At 37.5% G+C, this 19858-nt stretch overlaps 1 protein-coding gene across 5 annotated transcripts in view; it reads left to right on the top strand.

Moving 5' to 3' along the window:
- SYT1 (synaptotagmin 1) overlaps positions 1-19858 on the top strand; it is a 333546-nt gene that overhangs the window by 200148 nt on the left and 113540 nt on the right. For 3 of the 5 annotated variants that reach the window (XM_058805520.1, XM_058805516.1, XM_058805518.1), the window contains one exon: positions 9110-9304. In XM_058805520.1, coding sequence (XP_058661503.1) covers positions 9130-9304 — 175 coding nt within the window. In that variant the 5' untranslated portion in view covers positions 9110-9129. The remainder of the gene's footprint in view (positions 1-9109; positions 9305-19858) is intronic. The other 2 variants (XM_058805517.1, XM_058805519.1) reach the window with 1 other exon arrangement.

Below are 19858 nucleotides of genomic sequence, written 5' to 3'. Positions count from 1 at the left end.
TTCCATTTGAAATTGCATTAATGATGGAGATGAGGAATACAATCTTACTGCATTTTCCTTGCTCCCTTAGCTTTATAATAGTGTGGATGTAATGGTGAAAAAACACTCGATGATGAAGTTAAATGTGGTACTCATTAAATTCAGCATATATGACTGAACATATGTAGAGAGCAGATCCTTCTCGGGGAAAAGGTGCCATTTTTATATAGTCACTTGTCAGAGTCACATTCTGAGGTACCAGTTACTTCACAGCCTAAGTCCAAGGCTGAACTAATGTGCGAGATAGCCCTGAGCTGCACATCTCAGCTCATCTCAGTTTGGTTCCTTAGTGCATGTACCCAGTTAATTTTGCTAGCCCCATGGTTACTGATTGCAGAAATTGGGGCATATAAGAAATATTGATAAAAAAGAAAATTCAAAGGGCAAAAAGTGAATTTAAGGCTGTGCCAAAGCAAGAATATTAATAGCATTTCTCTGTATTATTTTACCATTTCTGTTATGTTGTTCCTTGTGAATTTTACTGTGTCATAGTCAAGCTCTATGGCACTTCACTAATTTATAGGCTTTATTGGAGCCATTGATTGGACAGGAGCCACATATGGGAACATAAATTGATTTTATGCAATATACACAACAAAAAATGTATTGATGTAAAGGGCTTCATTATTTGTAAGATTACTCTAAAATGATTTTGGAACAGCAAGAACTCTCTGTGGACTGCATTTGAATTTCATGCTTAAATTCAGTTGAACACTAGTTTTTATATAAATTCCTTTGTCTTACACTGCTGTATAAAGGAAGTCTGGAAGTAAATACCAGGGGAGTAGAAACACAGATTGCAGCTTCAGGAAATGAGATGCAAGTGTGAAAGATGACAGAATGATCATGTGGGAGGAAATTACAGTAGTTTCTTTCTTTCTTTCCCTTATTTCTATTAATAACTAGCTATTATCAAGGAGCTCAGACATTTTAAAGCAGAAATTGCTATAGTAGATGAAGAGAGAGGGTTTAAATTGTACATGCTGTGAAGCTTTGACAGGTAACCTCACTGCTGCTGAAACATTACAGTAACATCAACATCCAGAGACACAGGGCTCTCTCCTTCCTCGTTACCTCTAAATAACAAAATAATCAAATGACTAAGAAATATCATATACTTAGAGGAAAATATAAGTTTCAGAACATGGTCAGGCATTTATGTAGTGAATCTTGACTTTGACTTTCTTGATATCCCTCTTGACTTACTTTGCAGTATGACCTAAGCAGAGATATTTCTCTGTAACTGCTGTGAATTCTCTGGCTTCCATGTGCTCTTCTGCATTGCAGGAGCAGAAGTTTGAAGTGCAGTCAAAAAATTATGGCTTTTAGCTGCAAAGAAAATAGTACCAACTTCACTGCTCTCAGCGAAATTAATTGTGGTCTTATCAACAGCTTAAGGACTGAATCTGAAAATACATCTTGCATATCTTGGTACTCCAAAATACAGTGATTAGCTTTTCATAGATTGCATATCAGACTCTGGTGCTTCCTGAAAATTCAAGACAAAGTTTCTCTTCCGTAGACTTTAGTATAAGATATTTCAAAGTCTTATACTTCAAGCAGTTCTGCCATATTTAATAGATGGCTGCACAGGAAGATGAAAGAGAAGCCTGCAGTTTGTGCTGTGGACAGAAGAATTTGTCTTTCTCCAGTGCTCACAATGTCCATATCCCTCCCAAAAATTTGCAGGTGATTTGCTGTCCCTGGACAAACTGTTTTCTGTGACATTATATGGTTAGCTTTGAAACATGCTTGGACATGAAATGCTCCATTATAATGATTTCAATTAAATAAAATAGTTTTATTGTAACAGAGAACTGTGAAGTATTCTATGCTTATTCTTCATATTTTCTAGATTAACAGATATACTAAAAAAGTGAATTAGGCTAAGAAGAGTACACAGAGACTTGGCTATTATTTTGATGCAACTCATATTCAAATAATAGGTTTGCAGTGTGAATATTAGACTGGAAATCTGAGAATATTTCACTTTCTCATGAGAATTAATTATATTTGGCCATCAAGTGATTGTCTTTGAGATGTTTTTCTAAAAATATTTGTTTATTTTAAGTGAATTCTGGAGACTCATATGGAACTCATATCTAATAATGGAAAGATTTGTTTCCTGGTCCAGGAATGTGCTGTAGATAACTGTCAGCCTCAAAACTTTATGTTTTTGCTAAGTGTAAAATATTTCTGCCAAGCTCTCCTTCTCTTTGCTGCTTTGGGGTTGCAGCACTTCTGCCTGACTTGGTATGTGACTGCTGTTCTTCCCCCACACTTGCTTAAAGTTTGGCTCAGATGTCTCCCCCTCCATGTATTGGATCCTCATCACTCCTGGCTCACCATCTCACAGTTCTGTTTGTCTGTGCTCCTCCAGCCTGCTCCAGGGCAAGTGATACTCCTTTGGCAGGACTGGGCATGCAGGCATGGGCATTTCTTAAAACTGAGCAATAACATAGCCATTGGCTTAGGGGAGAAGATTTAGGTGCTTTATCTTGTTTATTCAGTTCATTCAGCCAATTGCTATTACTGTGGTATTAGCAGCAAGCATTGGAAAGCAGTGTTAAAGAGCTGATGTACAGATGGCATCTGGGAAGTATCAGTTCATGTTTCATAAATAGCAGCAAGACAAGTTTCTCTTTTCCACTGAAAGAGGTGCAGGGATCACTCTGGGGCAGGTGGGAATTTTGCTGGGACATTTCTTGTGCCTTGATAGGAGCACAGAGAGGACCCCTGAATTCTCATACCAAGGTTCTTCATCAGAACTTTTTTTCCCTGTGAACTGTTGGCCTTTCATGTACCTTCTCTAAAGTAGTACTAAATCTGGATTGCATTGTAAACCTTTGTGGTAGCCATAAAAAGGCTGTTTTGATACATCTTTGCCATTACCTTCCATTCTTCTGAAAATGTACTTACAGTCTCATCTTTATAAAAGGCCAGGAAAGTCTCTTTTCTGAGCTTGTCTTTTAAAATAACTGTCCTTTACTGAAGTTACAAAGATAACCTATTTCATTAGTAGGAAGATGAATGAGCAAAAAATGTATTATTAACATCCCAGAATGCCTAAATCTAAGAAGAGATCCCTTATTGTAGGTACCTTTAAACATTCTGCTAATGATCCCATCTTCTGATTAATTAATTTCATGAAAAACACTCTGATGGAATGAGGTATATTTTCAATGTGGTGCAAACCTTTCTCTGGCAATACTGCATTCTTACCCTGGGTATACTGGCACTAAAAGCTAATAGTTGCTTTCTCTTTCAGTGTTCAGGTGCTGTAAACAAAAATGATCGAGGGACACAACTGTGAGATGTTTCTTCTTTCTTGGAGAAGTTTTGTTATTACATTACATCCATTACATTGGATGTGACTGCTGGGTTGAACATATTTTGTATGCTGAAACAATAAGCTTTCCAAGAAATACCATTTAACAGTATAGATCCCAATTTACATCTGGAGTGTAGTCAATAGCTCTACTACAGTTGCAGCATTAAACATTGCAAGAATGATGACAGTTACTTCTGAAAACTTAAACTACTCATAACAACACTGTAGTTCTATGTTTTTAATAATTTCACTAATTTTAATTTTTAGTATGGCAAAAAGGAGGCAGTAAAGTAAAAGGACACTTTCCAGAAAATTTCTCATTGGGAGGTAATTATTTGGTCAGCGTGGGATGCCTGACCTGTTTACTGTCTCCCTGCATGCAGCTTGGATTCAGCAGATAAGAGGAGAAATGAGCAAATATAAATTGTCTGAAATCCACCATGTAGAAGGAATGTTGCTGATTTTACACCTATAAGATTATGTATTAAGCAACTGCTGTGGTACACCCACTGTAATTTAGCCACATAGAAACACACCAATTAACTTTCCTGCCTTTTGGCATGTTATTATTTTTTTTTTTTTTTTTTTTTTTTTTTTTTTTTTTTTTTTTGTAAGGCTATCATAATTCTCCCCAAGATTTTCCAGAAGGTGATACATTGTTCTTGAGTTTTGCTCATTCCAGAAAATCCCCCTTCTGTGTGAATCAATGTGGACATCCCATCTCATAATTTTCTGACTATTCAGTTTTTTTAAAAAAGTTTAAAATTTCCCCTGAGATTAGTCTTCCCAAGTTGTCCACATCTTTGCATATGCCAGAGTGTTTGCAGACTGTTGCCCTTTGAGCACATTCTTTCAACTGTGATTTCCAGATTCTGTTCAATGCTCTGTTCAATTCATCCATGTCTGAGGTTTTATGCCTCTTTACTCTTCTCCTAAGAGACATTGCTGCTTTACCATTTTCTTTAGAGGTGCTTTCCAATGGCACTCTCTCCATTAGGATCCATACCAGCACATACTAGGGCAGTCAGCCAGTACTTTGTACCTCCATAACAAAATCCCTTGCTTCTTACAAATCTCCAGTGTGTATATGTGTATTTCTCAAATGCTCCATTTTCAGAGGAAATTATGTAGAAGTTTGAGCTGATAATTCATGTTTGTCAGAGTTATTCTTGCATAGGGAACAGTAAAGCTCAAAATGCCTGGTCTCCTCAAGGGTTCAACTGGATTTTCAGTCAACACATACCTACTTCTGAATAGAGACAAGCATTACTTCAAAGTATTCCACGTGTTTGTCCATTGTGTCATTTTGCATGTCTTATAATGACTATGTGGCACTACTGGCCAGTGCATGGGCAGTGGTATGCCAAAGAATTGATGTGGTCAGAAAATATAGTCTGTGCTACATTTTATAGAAGCTTGGAAGTTAAATTGTAATTTTCTCTCCTGATATAGTAACCTCCTCAAGCCAGGTCTAATAAGTTCTCAGAGGCCTATAACATACCCAGGATAGCTTAGCTGCTCTTGGAGGCATAAACATCAGCAGGATGGCTTCTGTTGCAGTATTGGAAAGAAAAAGGTTTAATAAAAGGCAAAATAACAAACAGAGAAAGACTGAGCTAGGTGCTAGACATTCTTGCTCCTGGTAAAACACCTTACAAAAGTGATTAGTGTCTTTGTTCCCTCCTTTTTCTAGTTAATTGCCCACGCGGGACTTTTAGTTTCTGTCCAATTAGCTGTCCTTAAGTTTGAGGTGAAGTCCCCTAAGCCTATGAAGTGTCTTTTTCACCTAATTGAGGAGAGAAACTTCTGGGCTTCTTTCCTTTTTGAGGGGACAAAGGACAGTTTTGTCACTCCATCAACAAGAGGCACACTCCTATATTGTACAATTAAAAATGTACTCTAATTTATGACTGGATGTTGCACATGAAACATAATATTTCATAGATAGCACTATAAACGTTGCAGTGAACATTGAACTGAAAATCATAGTTGAGTGGGATGACATTTCATTTTTTAATTTACAAGACTTTTTTGCTTGCAACTACCATTTCATAAATGGGAGAGAATCTGCTAATGATTTGTAGATCTTTACCTTCAGCAATGCACTGCAGCACTCAAGTAACCCCGTTTTTTTTAAAGGCCAGTTTAAATATAATTATTCTGTATTCTGCAGTCTCTAATACTGCCACGGTGCTTATACTGTTATTGTGGAAAGCTGCAGCATTACACTTACAAAAGCCCTCAGATATTATAAGCAAGTGGGCACATGCTCTTTGCAGAGAGCTTTTTCTGAGTCAAGATTCTTTTTTCAGCCCCCTCACACCTTTTTGAAATATCAGGACAGTGTCATTGGCATGTAAAGGTTGAAGGTTCTGTGGCAAGTCTCAAACCATTTGTGCGTGCCTCATTAGACATAGTGACCTCTAACTGCACTAGGAATCTACTGAGGATTGTTCCTGGACATCACAGGATAGTCTGTTTTGTTGGCTTTTCCTCCTTTTAAGTAAATCAAAGTGTAATGCCTCAAATTTGTTCTTTGAATATATTTTCAAAATATAGTTCAAAACCTAGAAGCAAATAAATTACATTTGCCTTAATTTTTAATTAGCTGAAAGTCGTCACTGCAAATTGTGTCTTCCATTGCTAAATAAAATAGTCAACTGCCAGGCCTGAATTAATTAAGCAATATATTCTAATTAAGCAATTTTGTTTTGATTTAATTATGATATAAAACTTTCCTTCTGATTTAAGTGACATTCATTGACAAAATGCTATAACATAAAACAGCACTAGTGTTTACAGCTTATGCTTCATACTGTTTGGCATTCATCAGAGCATATGGAAAAAGTCTCTTAGTCTGGAAGAGCTGACATTTTATTTGTTACCAAAATTATGGACTACTTGATTTTTTTTGTTGTTTTGTGAGGCAGTTGGGGAAATACAGATACCTCAGGCTTGAGCCAAATTTATGACTATTAACTGGAATCTTTCCATTGACATTGGTCTGCTTTTGATAGTGAACTGCTCCCATGTTGTTGCAGGGAAATAGTTAAGACCACATGCTTATGAAATATTTATAGAGATGTATTGTATACACATTCTGTGTCAACATCAACATGATTTTATATTAGGCTAGGGACTTGAGAGCAAGGACAGAAGTGATGGGTAGGCAGGGAATACCCCTTCATTTGCTGCTGCATCAATAAAATTGCTACAAAATATTCACTAAATTAAGCAATACCAACCCCTTATTTTGTTAAAATGTTTTTCATCATACAGGAGTATTGGAGAATGGCTTTTGTATTCCAGACTACACCCGTGTGCAAACCCCTGTTTAATGATAGGAATGGTGAGGATGATTTCAGAAAGTTCATTCTGCCTGCAGTCAGGCCTGTGCCTACAGATCTTCATGACTGCAGACTCGTACAACTAAAGTTGAAGGACAAAAAGTCAAATCTCCTCTTGATTTAGTGATCTGAGCGCAACATCCATGAAAACAATCATGTAAGACAAGAAAGGTCATGATTGATCATGTTGCATGCAGTCAGATGCTCTTATGCCCCTTCAATTTTGATGTGTTGTGTTTTATTCCTATGTTGATGTTTAAATTTCTCAGGAAAAGCTCAAAGGCCAAATGCCTTTTGAAGCTGAGAGCAATTGTATACTCAGCAATAATGAATGTTTGTTATTTTTCAAACCCTTTCTCCTTCTGTTTTCTTAAATTATTCAGATCAGTGATATTTATGATGCAGCAGAAAATCAGAACATTGTTTTCAAAAACTGAATAAACATTTCAGCTAGCCTTCCTGTGTTGCAGGAATTTCTATCATATCTTCTCATCTTCATCCCACTAGCCCAAAATTCTTTGCTATGTGACTGTGGTAGCTGACCCTGACTGGGTGCCAGGTTCCCACCAAAGCTGCTCTATCCCTCCTATCCTCAGCTGGACAGTGGAGGAGCAAGATAAGAACAGGGAGACATCAATCACTCATTGCTGTCACAGTCAAACCAGATTTGAATTAGGGAAATTGGCTTAATTTACCAATCAAAGCAAAGTAGGATATTGAGAAATGAAACTAAATCTGAAACAGCTTCCCTCCCCACTCCCTTCTTCCAGGGATTAACTTCACTCTGGATTTCCTCAGCAGTGCAGGGGAATGCGGAATTGTGGTTGCAGTCAGTCTATCACAAGTTGTCTTTGCTCTCCCTCCTCTTCAGTGGGAGGATTCCTCACCCACTTTCTCTGCTCCAGTGTAGGATCCCTTCCTCCAGTAACTTCTCTAATTTGAGTTCTTCTCATGGGGTATAGCTCTTCACAATCTGCTCCAGCATGGTCCCTCCCTCAGGGTGCAGTCCTTCAGGAGCACACTGCTCCAGAGTGGGTTCTCCATGGGGTCACCACTCCTGCCAGCAAACCTGCTCACTGTGGGCTCCTCTCTCCATGGGGCCACAGCTCCTGCCAGGCCCCTGCTCCAGCAGAGGTTTCCCACAGGGTCACAGCCTCCTTCAGGCCTCCACCTGCCCCAGTATGGGCCCTCCCCAGGCTGCAGGTGGATCTCTGTTCCTCCATGGGCCTCCATGGGCTGCAGGGTCCCATCCTGCCTTACCATGGCCTGCACCACGGGCTGCAGGGGAATCTCTGCTCCAGTGCCTGGGGCACCTCCTCCCCTCCTCCTGCTCTGCCCACAGTGCCAGCACGGCTGCTCCTCTCACTTATTCTCACTTCTCTTTCCCAGTTGTCCAGCAGTATTTGCCCTTTTTAAACCAGTTATCCCAGAGGTGCTGCCACCATGGCTGATGGCTCGACCCTGGTCAGCAGTGCGTCCATCCAGGGGCTGTCTGGAATTGGCTGTGAGGGACATGGGAGAGGCTTCTGGCAGCTTCCCACTGATGCCAGCCGGTAGCCAGCCCACTCTTAACACCTGGCCTTGCACACCCAACACAGTAATATACACTCAAAGGTTATCCATAATGCCCATTAAACAACATGAAATTAAAAATATGCTGATGTGGGATTATGCTTGTGACAGCCTCATGGATATTTCAAAATGGCTGCATTTAGACTCCCTACACATGTTGTATTTTCATGAATACAGTAAGACATCTGAATAATTTAAGAGAATGTTGTCAGTAGCAAGTGTCACACAAAATAACTTGAAGGAAAATTGTCTTCACTTAGTGAAGATAAAAATGCATGCAAATCAATTTCTATTTAATACACAGTTTTAAATAGGAAACAATAGGTTATTACTTTGACAGGAAATCACAGTGTTTTTATTATGTCCTTATCACCTTATTTATTTCATATGCAGAAACTCTGTCCATGATCCACACCTCTGTAATTCCCACAGAAAAATAATTATGTAAATACATTGAAATTTGCACATAGGGGCATTTATTACCCAATTTGCTTATACTTTCAAGCTGAAGAGAAAATGTAAATCTGTATGAGATTTTTACAGGAATTTTGAGGTTTCAGATTTAGCACTTCCAAAATGCAAACTATTGGAAAAGTGCTCTAAGCAATAAAATTATTCTGGCTGAAATTAACCCTGCAAAATACTTTTCTCTCTTGTCTAATAGATATTTTATGAAGAACCTGAAACTGTATAGAAATGAAGTAATATTTACCCAGTAAGCAGGAGAACCAAGTGATATTCTGCCTATTTATTCATTTCTTGATGAGAGATACATTTCAATTATATTACCTTTTGGTTTTCTGTTCTTTTTTTCTTCCAACAGCTTACCCAGGAGTTAAAATGGTGAGTGAAAGTCATCACGAGGCCCTGGCAGCACCGCCAGCAACCACAGTAGCAGCAGCCCCTCCAAGTAATGTCACCGAGCCAGCCAGTCCGGGAGGAGGAGGAGGAGGAAAAGAAGATGCATTTTCGAAGCTAAAAGAGAAGTTCATGAATGAACTGAACAAAATTCCACGTAAGTAAAATGTGATTGATGAAAAAGCTTCTGTTGGCAGACTAGGTTTAATTTGACATTTTCTTCTTTGACATTTATTTAGACAGCATACTACACGTTTTCTAGTCAAAGCTAGAAAAATCACAAGATTAAACTGGTTTTGTAAGTTCCTCAAAGTTTACTGAAGTAGAAAAAACTAGACTCCAACTCAAATGTAATTTATGTGTATTCTTGGTATGTCAGATTAGTTTGGTAATTTTTCCTGATGAGTTACTGCTGAATCATTAAAACTGAAACTAGAGAACTTCACTGTGGCTGTGGGACCAATAAGTAAAATGTTTCCTATTAGTAGCACTTAGTTTCATGTTTATGACAAATGTGCATGGCCATATTTCCTTAAAGCAATATTTGGCCAGAACGCACACATATTGAGAAAACAAGGAAACTTTGAATCTGTGGAGATTAGAAAACATTGAAAGAAATGTGAAAATTGAGTTTTAACAAGAAAACAGGTAATACATCTGTCATGTATGAAGGTAGCTGTGCTTTTCCCACTAGTTATTCTAGCAGATAAGCCACTGAATGCTGTTTGCATAAGTTCATGTACCTATGCTGACAACGTAAAAGTATAAATATATATTTCTGTGAGGTTAGTAGAACTAAAGTCAGCAGGGCTAATTTGGTCTTTGCTGCTAGAAAGTATTGATTCAAGTTGAGGCCTCAATTTGTTCGCATTAAAAAAAATATAACCATTAACTTTTTGCTGTTGTTTATGATAATACTGGAGTTCTTTAATCTGTTTGATATGTTCTACTCTGCATACACTGGTATCAAATCTAGGACTAATTCAGTATTGTCAATGGCATTTCGTATAATACAGAAAAAATCCTTTTTGTTACTGACAGAAAAATTACCTAATGCTACCAGCAGATCATTTTGGCACTTGTATAGACAAGAAGGTGAAGGCTCTGTGTATGTGTTTTAGTAGCAAGCATTAGAAAGTAATTCAATCTGTAATAACTTCTTTGCCAAAAAAAGTAAATTTTAAATATGTCCAGGGAAGTATTTTAACATATGTAAGAGTTTTCATCTTTAGAAGGCTATCCTTTGTGTAAAGAAATGTGCTGTGACTGATAAAGTCAGATAATAAATTCAAATATTAATAATTTTTTTATCTCTAAATGAATCTTGGCAATGTGGCAGGTGCAGTTTTTGATAAATTGATAGGAAACAGCTTTGCTCTGTCACTCAAAATTCCCACTTGCAAGAATTAATGTGTTATAGAGGTAAGAAGTTTGTGTGCCATTGTTTTGGTGATCTATGCAGTCCAGTGAAGACCATACTGAAATAAAATTGTCTGAGGATGTCATGGGAAAACAAAACAAAAGAACAAAAATACAAAAATACAGGAATAAAAAGAAAAAAGAGAAAAAATGAAAAAACAAGACATTGAGGGACAGTCAGAATTTGAAACATGTGTCTTGTAACTTTTATCTCACCACGCTATGTAAATAACATAGATGGGACTTTTACGTAAATACCCTCTTATTTTTAAACTTCGCTTTTAACTTTGCATGCATGACTTCCAGTATGAGGAACTCTGTAATGGGTAGGTGTAGGAAAAGATTTGTGGATAGAGAGAAATTTGGAATCCCCTGTTTAGTTTTTTAAAACCACAAAGAAAACAAGTGGAAAGTCCAATCTGGAGAGTCTTTTCAAGTTGAACTGACTAAAACTTCTATTATCTCTTCAAGAAAAAAGCCCCTACTGTTAGATAATGAAAGTGCTTACTTAGAAAAGTATATTAGGTCATAAGACAAATCTTATTTCTTATGAAATACATCATATTATTTATAAAATAAGGTACCTTATGCTAATAGTGACACCAGAATATATTGCCACCATCTTAGAAATCTGGTCTGTTATCCAAGATCATGCAGTACTGTTGTCTTGGAGAAGTGAACCTAAGGTAGTCACAAACCCCATTCCAGTTGTCTGCTCTTAGTGTAGAGGCTGCAGATGTGCTTGGATCATCCCAGGATCTCTATCAAATGCTGGGGCTATTTATTGTTGCTTTCTGCTGCACTGGGGGGGGTTTGCCATTTCAAGAAGAAAGCTGAATGTTCATTGTACTGCAGAGGGGCAAGGAACTGGTGTGGGGGTGGTTTTGAAATACTAAATATGGATTAGTGCCAATGACCTATTTGAGCATTTTATATTACAAATAACTTTCTTTTGCCTGTTTTCCTCAATAATAAATCCTACAAGAAGGGACCTCATTACACACATTTGTATGTATTTTTCATTTATAAACTAACATAAACACAAAACAAGGCTGTCTAAAAAATATTGGGGACAGGAGGGCAGAGGAGACCTCATTTCCCTATTGGAAGATTATAGCATTTTCTCATGATTGTTCAGTTTATGCTAGTGGGAATTTGTCCGTGTGGTGTTTTCAATCTCTTACCAAAAAAAATGTAATTGTGCTAGAAAAGTTTTCAGGACTTAACTCTTACAGCTGGCTGAAAATTTTTTTTAGAATCTCTCTTAAAAACAGAACAGAATGTAAATTAGTACAAACCAAATTGTTGGTATAGTGTCTTTTTGGGAATTTCTTGCTGTGTGAGAGAGAGGAACTATGGTGCATGGGCTCCACTGGGGACAGCAGAGATTCTTGGAAGTCAAGAACACTCCCAGGACCATGGATCAGGTTTTTCCTCTGGTAGATTGGAACTGAGGATGTGATTTGAGTCTTACACTTGGCAGTGAAATGTCATAGTCAGCAAGTTCTCTAATCTTTTCAGATCAGAATAAGCCTCTTTTTTAGTTCATGTGCTTTACCATTTTTACTTCCAAAGGTCTCTTGTTCATCCCCACATGAGAGGAAAGACTTTGAAATCTCAGTGTTTATTATGAGAGGACCTCTTTTCAGTGCTCTGTTGTTTATCTCTGTGTGAGATAAATAATTAAATGTTTTAGTTTTTTCTGCCTATGATGTCTGCAGATGGAAAAGAAGCCATCATGATGTAATGGATGTATATATAATAGGATAAAGTGTTGTGAAAAAGCTCACCTGCAATCAACTTGGTTTGAGTGCTAAATAGGCCAAACTATAGTAGGGCCTAATTTATGTAGTCTTCTCTTTCTGTTTTGTCTTACAAATTATATAGTATCAAGTCATGCTTATATTGAATAGAAAAAAAAAAGGAAATACAACATTCTAATAATGGAATACATGATAACACTAATAAAGGTACATCAAACTACATCTAGCTGAATAAATATTTTTCCTTCCATGCAGCTTAAAATAGAAGATTCTGTTTTTTTAAGTACTAAGTTTTGTAGAACACACAGATGTCAGAATTTAAATAGTCTAAACATACCAGATAACTGAAGATACCAGGATTCCCAATAAAAGTTCACTTTGCAAAAGTACAAGATAAAAATCAATTTAAATTATTGCAATTCAAATTATACTGGTGTTTTCTTCTGTGATGTATGCACAAGACAAGTCTTATTAAAAAAAAAAAAAAGATTAATTTAATAGAATAAGGAAATAAAAGTTCCAAGAAAAAGAAAAGACCTATTTGTATCAGTATACATTTATTTCAAGAACAGTGATGCAGTACATAAACCAGGTTAAACCAGGTTTTCGTAGGTACAAGCAGAAAATCTGGAGGTTTTTTCTTGATTTGTATCTCTTTAAAGTAGAGCATACACCCCATTTTGTGACAGGAGAATGTAGGCTTCCAAAAGCACACGCATCATTCAGAATGGCAATGTCCTAACATACATTTCACTCTGGATAAAGCAAGTGGGATAATTTTATTACAATGAGTCATACAATTAAAGTGCAAGAACCCGGTAAGTTACTGAGCCATAACTGGGAGGAATTTTTTTCTCCGTTATGTAAATCCCTGCATTTTGGTTGTGAGTGGCTGATTTGCATAATCACAGTACAGTTGTTTTTCCAGAACTGAACTGTGTATAAATGTCACTCTAACTTCATTGGTCCTTATACTTTCAATCCTTATTTATCTTTAATCTGCAGAATTTTTAATCTGTTTACCAGAAGGTGAAAAAAGGCACCATCTCTGCTTTTATATTTTGCATTTTACATATAGTAAATCCAGCAACTGATAAAAGCCGGGAAACAGAGTAGATAAAACAGCACTTACTCTTCTGAAAACAAAATGCCTTAAAAGATTTTATAAGATCTATCAGTTCTTTCCTTCTTCCTTCTTAGTGCTCTTACATCTGGATCTTTGTCTACAGGCTAGGAAAATATCTGCCATACATTTACAGTAAGTGTGTTGTAACAAGACTGTGGTAGTGGCAACAACAGCTTTTAGGTGGAGACTTTAAATGCCAAGATACTGAGACTAACCATACACAAATATAAATTGACATAAATTACCATTAGTTTATTTAATAATTTTAAAATTAAAGTGGTGTTGATATGTTTTCTAATGGCACATTCCTGTATGAACAGGACACCTCATTCTGCCAGTAAACAAGACAGCAAAAATCCAATAAAATTACAGCATGCATCTGATTGAATAATGATGTGCTGTTAATGCTGGTGGTAAAATCTGGAACAGCTATAATAGCTGATTGCATTGAATCCAGGATAGTGTCATTACCTCTGTAATAGAAAGACATTGCATATTTTCAATGCTCGTTGCTGCCTTACATTGTAATTCTATAAAAAGTTACATTTCTATACAAACCCGGTTCTGAAATGTCTGGCTGGCTTGCCACTCCATTTGGCTTCAGTAGCTGGTGCTCAAAAGCCCTGAATTTGATTCATCTTGTACAACTGACTGCTAATCCCCCAAAACCAGAAGCTCAAATCCCTGATGATTCTGGCTAAAATCTGATGTTCTGTCCAGACTTCTCTCACATTGCAGAGAAAGTTTTATTTCCCTCCCCTTGGACTAGTGAATTACTGTCAAACCAAAATGAGACTGGAGGCTGTAAAGAGAACTGTAACAAAAAATGTAAAAATAACTGTAAGGCTCAGGTCTAGTTTAGTTCTAAATAATATCCTATTAAGCTGACTACTAACTTGTATTTGGGTAATTTAGCAAATAAATTAATAAATTAATTGATTCTGTATTTATATATTTAGCTATTTAAGTCAAAATTTCAGCACTCAGCAGTCATCTAAGACACATCTCATAATTTCTTTCACCCTGCTGTTCTCTGCTGTTTTGCCCTTCTGCCTTTCTTGCTTGACCAGCAGAGGTGTATTAACAATGCTTATTGCCCTCTACAAATGACAGTAAAGTTAATTTCTTAATTCTTCATTTGTATGTGGCTTCAAGATTATCGAGGAGTTTTTACCAGATTATGTCTGTTATTAGAAAATTGAGGATTTTATTCATGAGGTCTTTCTGAAACTTAATTTTTGTAAGCTGATAGCTTAATCATTTGCAGAAAACAAATTCATTAGGCTTCTCCCAATGTTTCCTGGAGCACAGGTGTCACTGGTACAGGGAGGAGAAGGCACATTATTTTCTAAGTTCATAAAAAGGATACAAAATGCTGATAATAGAATGCTTTCAGATTTAGAAACTGGATTGATATTGTACGTGTACCATAAAATCAGAACAAAGTTTGCAGCAATAGCTCTGATTTATATTTTCACAGTACATGCCAGTGTTAGTCATTTTCTAATATCTTAGGTAGCCAGAAAAGATTTGGGTTTCTGCTTCAGAGATCATCCTGAGTAGCAGCTGACCACCTGTAGGAATGAGAATATGTATACATACATTTATATGTGTGCACACACAGATTTAGCAAAACAATTAGCAGAATTCTCAGCTTAGGAACAGTCAGATTTTGGCAAAATCCATTTGGGTATCTTGGCAAAGAGTGTTTGTATGTAGAGATTTGGAGAAGATAAAGAAGTTTCTTGATGTTCAGGGAAGTCTGAAGGGCAGTGCTGGAGGAAGTGGGACGGCATGAATTCAAGTCTTCTTGTCTCCCTTCCTGTCACAAATTCATTCGCAGCTACTCGTGCCTTGCAGATACATACAGCTTTACACTGCAGAAGAAACAGGGGAAATCAGAAATAAGAATTTATTTTGGAACACAGAATTACAAGACAGAGCTATTACAGCACAATATTAGATGGGGGGGGAAACTCCATTATTTCTAAATATAGCAATTTAAATGCAAATATCAGATTACTTTGTTTTTTTCCCTGAACGCCCCAGTCCCAGAGTGTAGATGAGAACTTAATTTCCTTTTTTTTAATGTTAAATAAAATTTCTAGATCTCTTGCTGATAGGGAAAAGCTTGAAAATACTGCCCACACACATCCAGAAGACACAAATATCATGAGAAAAACAGTTCAACTCTTGTTATTTTATAAACTCATGATATGAAAAAGCTGTGATTATTTCTAGGGGTCCAGTATATTTTGTTTGCTTTAAATGAGGAATCCTGAAAATACAGCTTTTATATCCCAATGTATAAATAGATACTGAGGGATGGAAGAATGGAAGTAAAAACTCATGAAGCAGATGAAAATCCTTGTCTGGAAGGAATAGCATGTGGTCTGAGGTCCCATTGTGTTATACTCCATCAATATTTTAATGATTGATTCTGACATGTAGAATTTATTTATTTTTTTATATTATTACAGTTTACAATCCATGAGTTATTTTCATATGCCTTCTGATGGGCCTCCCTAAACATGTCCTCTCCTTAAACTTCAGGGTTCATGACAGCTGCCAGTTTGATCCTCATAGAGAACTGAGCGAGGAACCTCAGGCTGTTAGAAGTACACGCTGCTTGAGCATGACCCTGCAGTGCTGCTGCTGCAGACTGTAGCTGGATCTAGCACTGGCAAGCACACATGCTTGCCAGGAGGTTACATAAAATCATTGAATGGTTTAGGTTGGAAGGGACCTTACAGATCATGTAGTTGCAACGCCCCAGCTGTGGGCAGGGAAATAATCTCCTCCAATCAAAGCAAACTCAACCCATGCATCTGACACACTTATGACCAAAGGAGTTCCCTGTTCCTACACTGGCCATTATCTTGGCTCCTTGGACAAGCCAAGGAGGAAAGCAGAAATAAAAAGAGCAGACTCCTATAGCTTGAACCAGAGCAGCAGATGCAGCACTCTCCATCCCCAGGACAGGCAGAGCCTATCAAAGGCTAAACCCGTGTCTTCCTCTGCATCACCTTGAGAATTCATTGTCCCATCAGAAATGCTGTCTCTAAGCCAGTAGCACACTGGGAAGGTAACCTCAATGTCAAACAATTATACATTATTGATTACATGTGTCTGTAACACCCTTTGCAGAAACAGCTGTTTGTTTTGAGTTGTATATTCTGAAAGACAGGGAAGGAGTAGCAAGTTCTCCTGTAAAACACATGATGCTGAAAACATTTCAGCAAAATATAAGAAAACAAAAAAAAAAACCATGTTCAGATTAACTTTTAAAGCCAAGGGAATGAAATTCATCTATAGCAGAAACAGGGGTGAGCACTTGCCTTTGGTTTGGTGATGGCATTTTAACAAGGGGTGTCAGACTACCCCCAGGGGTCTCCTCTAGCACATCACTGTGATTATTATTTTATACGTTACAATTACTCTGGTAGGTGTTTTATTGCCCTATAGATATGTCAAGTTGTGCCAGTACCTTATACACTGAGTAGAGAATTCAATTTACCAGCAGAAAACTGAACATGGTTGCTGGCTTACTTCCAGTTCTGGGAATGTATCTTAAAATTTCATTATTTTGTGTGAGAGAAAGTGCACTGAAATTGTGTTTGTGTGGATAAAAGAAACATAATCTTTGTTAGCCTTTTTCAAATTTACCTGCATATAAAGTACCTACAGAATTACACATTATCAGTTATAATTGTTTCTAATCTTGCTTTAAAAATAAGAGTTCATGGAACAATTGTTCTGAATTAAAACTGAGAATACATTTAAAGATTGATTCTCAGCAACATACAGCATAAAAGATAAAAGGCACCTATGACTGTGGGTAGCGGGTTTTCTTTTAAAAAGTATGGTTTAAATGTGCAGTGAAAATATAGAAATTGCTGTTAAGATTTATATCCCATCCTTCCCTCAGCTACTTGTGCTTAGGCACTGTGGCAAGCTAGAAAATATTCTCTCGCCACTGTTATTCTGGGAAATTGTTGTAAGGTGGCACAGCTGAAGAACAGAATGCCATTCTTTGTTGTTAACTATTCTGCTTAGAACTGGGAGAGTTTCCTGCTGAGAATTGTCCAAACTAAAGCCTTGTCTGAGTTATTATAAATAGATAATAACCCTCCTTTGGTTAATATGATTTTTAAGTGTTTATCTTTTTTTGAAAGACACAAGAATACTGATACATTAAAATACCTGGTCATCAGTGCTATATGCCAAGGTGGGTGAAAAACTAAGGCACTGACCACCAAGAGGAGCTCTCAGGAATACCATAGGTACACAGCATCCTTTCTTACATTCATTTTATCTTTCTTAGTCTTGGCTTTTATGTCAGGCAAGCTCTTGAATGATTCTAGATCAGAACGTTACTACTGCTTCCAGAACGTGCAGCCACTTTGCAAGAGCTGTGGAAGTGGCCTCAAATATTCAGAGAATCTTGGTATGGGAGGACTTCGCTCTGACTCCACAGAAGGATGTGGTGCTGAACTTGAATGACTGCCTCATGAAGGCTGAGTTCCAGCTGGCAGCTGAACAAGCCATCTGCCTACTCCTGTGCAGATTTCAGAATCTGAATCTACTCTTAATTACCAACTTCAGCAAGAGCTCCCTAATTTGCTCACAGCCCCTATATCATCTGGGGGCATGTTTCAGTACTGTAGCTGGCACTGTTTTCCTATTACAGTGAGCGCCACCAAAATGAAAGATGAAGTTTATAATTTCAGATGGGAAAGGCAATTCAACCCACATCTTAAAAAGAAGCTCCAGAAATTATTAGGCTTTCTACACTTAGTTTTTAAGAATCAGACTCTAGAAGTTGAATTAACAGATCTGAGATAAATGTGTTGATCCTCTTCAGAATGACTTAGAAATAGGAGGCCCAGGTTCATCTAGAAGGAAAAACTGGTATATGCAATGGTACCGATCCCACATACTTAGATATCTAAGAAGGGCTCTAGGTTAAGCCCGTTTAACAGAGATTTACAGCCTTAGAACACTTTCTCTGCTCTTAGAGACCTGATTTCTTTGATTTGGAGAGCAATTGCTTCAGTCTCTTCTGTCACTGTACAGTCTGATGAAGAGTAAGAGAGCTCACTGGGCTAGAGGCCTGGCTGAAGGACAGCATATGCATTTTGCTGTGAAATGTCTTTGGACAAAATGAGCAAATAACACTGGCTATTCAAGGCTCCTTGTGCTTAAACAAGTGTTTCACACAAGGTTGCAGAATATGGCAACATGAATCCCACATTACTTTTTTAGCTGTTCCTATAGGAAAGGCAGATAGAAGTTTTCTGTCTTTCTCCCTTGGTTTCCTTTAGTCCCAGGAAGACCTGAGGCTAAGGTATTGTAGGCTGCAGCCTGAGTGGTACTCCTGAGTCTTGGCTGGCAGCTCCTTTATTGTCTTGGCAGCTCCTTTATTGAGGGAGCACACTGTGACCATCTTGTATGCAATTTCAGGATAAGTCTTGATATTTATTAGAGTAATATCAATGTAATCAAGCAATGGCTAGTTTTAGATAAATTATTTTGACCGTAGTATGTGATACTGTCATAGTACTGTCTGTGATGGAATTGGAGTAGGGGACAGTTGAACTCTGTCCTTAATATTAGTTGATATGTTGATTCCTGCTGGGAAATTTTCTTACTGCAGGTATAGGATGCAAGCCTCTGACATAATGTAGTGTTTTGTTTTATTGTCAGCACAGTTCAGGCAAACAAACAAGCCATCTATTTGACCCAGGGGAATAGGGGTGTCGGCTCCTTGAAGAGGAAGGGAGAAGGGAGAAGGAGTATGTGAAAGCTGGTGAACTGCCAGTTGGTTTGGAAGTCATTTCCACACAAGAAGCTTGCTTTCTCCTAGACCTCTGTCAGGACCATAACCCATTTAGCTGTACCCCAACGGGGAGGGAACCTCCAGAACTAGGAGAAGGTCTTCCTTTTTTTTTTTTTTTGGTTTGTTGGTTTGGTTTTTTTTTGTTTTTTTCTGGAGAGAGGTTTTAAAGAGGAAATACATTCTTCACATAGTTAACAAGTTAACAGCATTCAATAATTTTTACACCTTTCTTATAGATGCTTTTATGGTCCTTCCTTAGCAGATTTCAATGGATTTTCTGTTTTACTTCTGTGTTGTTTCATTTATGTATTTATTAACACTTTCCTCATCACAAGTAAAACACTTGCTAACCCAGCATTCAATCTTGTTTTTTCTTTAGGTATCAAACTTCCAAAAATAGCTATTTTATCATGTTTCCTAAGACCTGAGCACTCAGTTTTCATCAAGCATGTGCTTTGAGCTGGAATATGGCATTTCAGGTCTCAACCCTGGAGTCAGTTGTTTGTTTGTCTGTCTGTTTGTTCATTATGTGCCATAGGTACAAATTTACTTGCAGCATGAGCA

This window comes from Ammospiza caudacuta, chromosome 5, assembly GCF_027887145.1.
Source record: "Ammospiza caudacuta isolate bAmmCau1 chromosome 5, bAmmCau1.pri, whole genome shotgun sequence".
Classification (NCBI taxonomy): Eukaryota; Metazoa; Chordata; class Aves; order Passeriformes; family Passerellidae; genus Ammospiza; species Ammospiza caudacuta.
The sequence above is the reverse complement of the archived record's forward strand: the minus strand, read 5'-3'. Positions and strand labels throughout refer to the sequence as shown.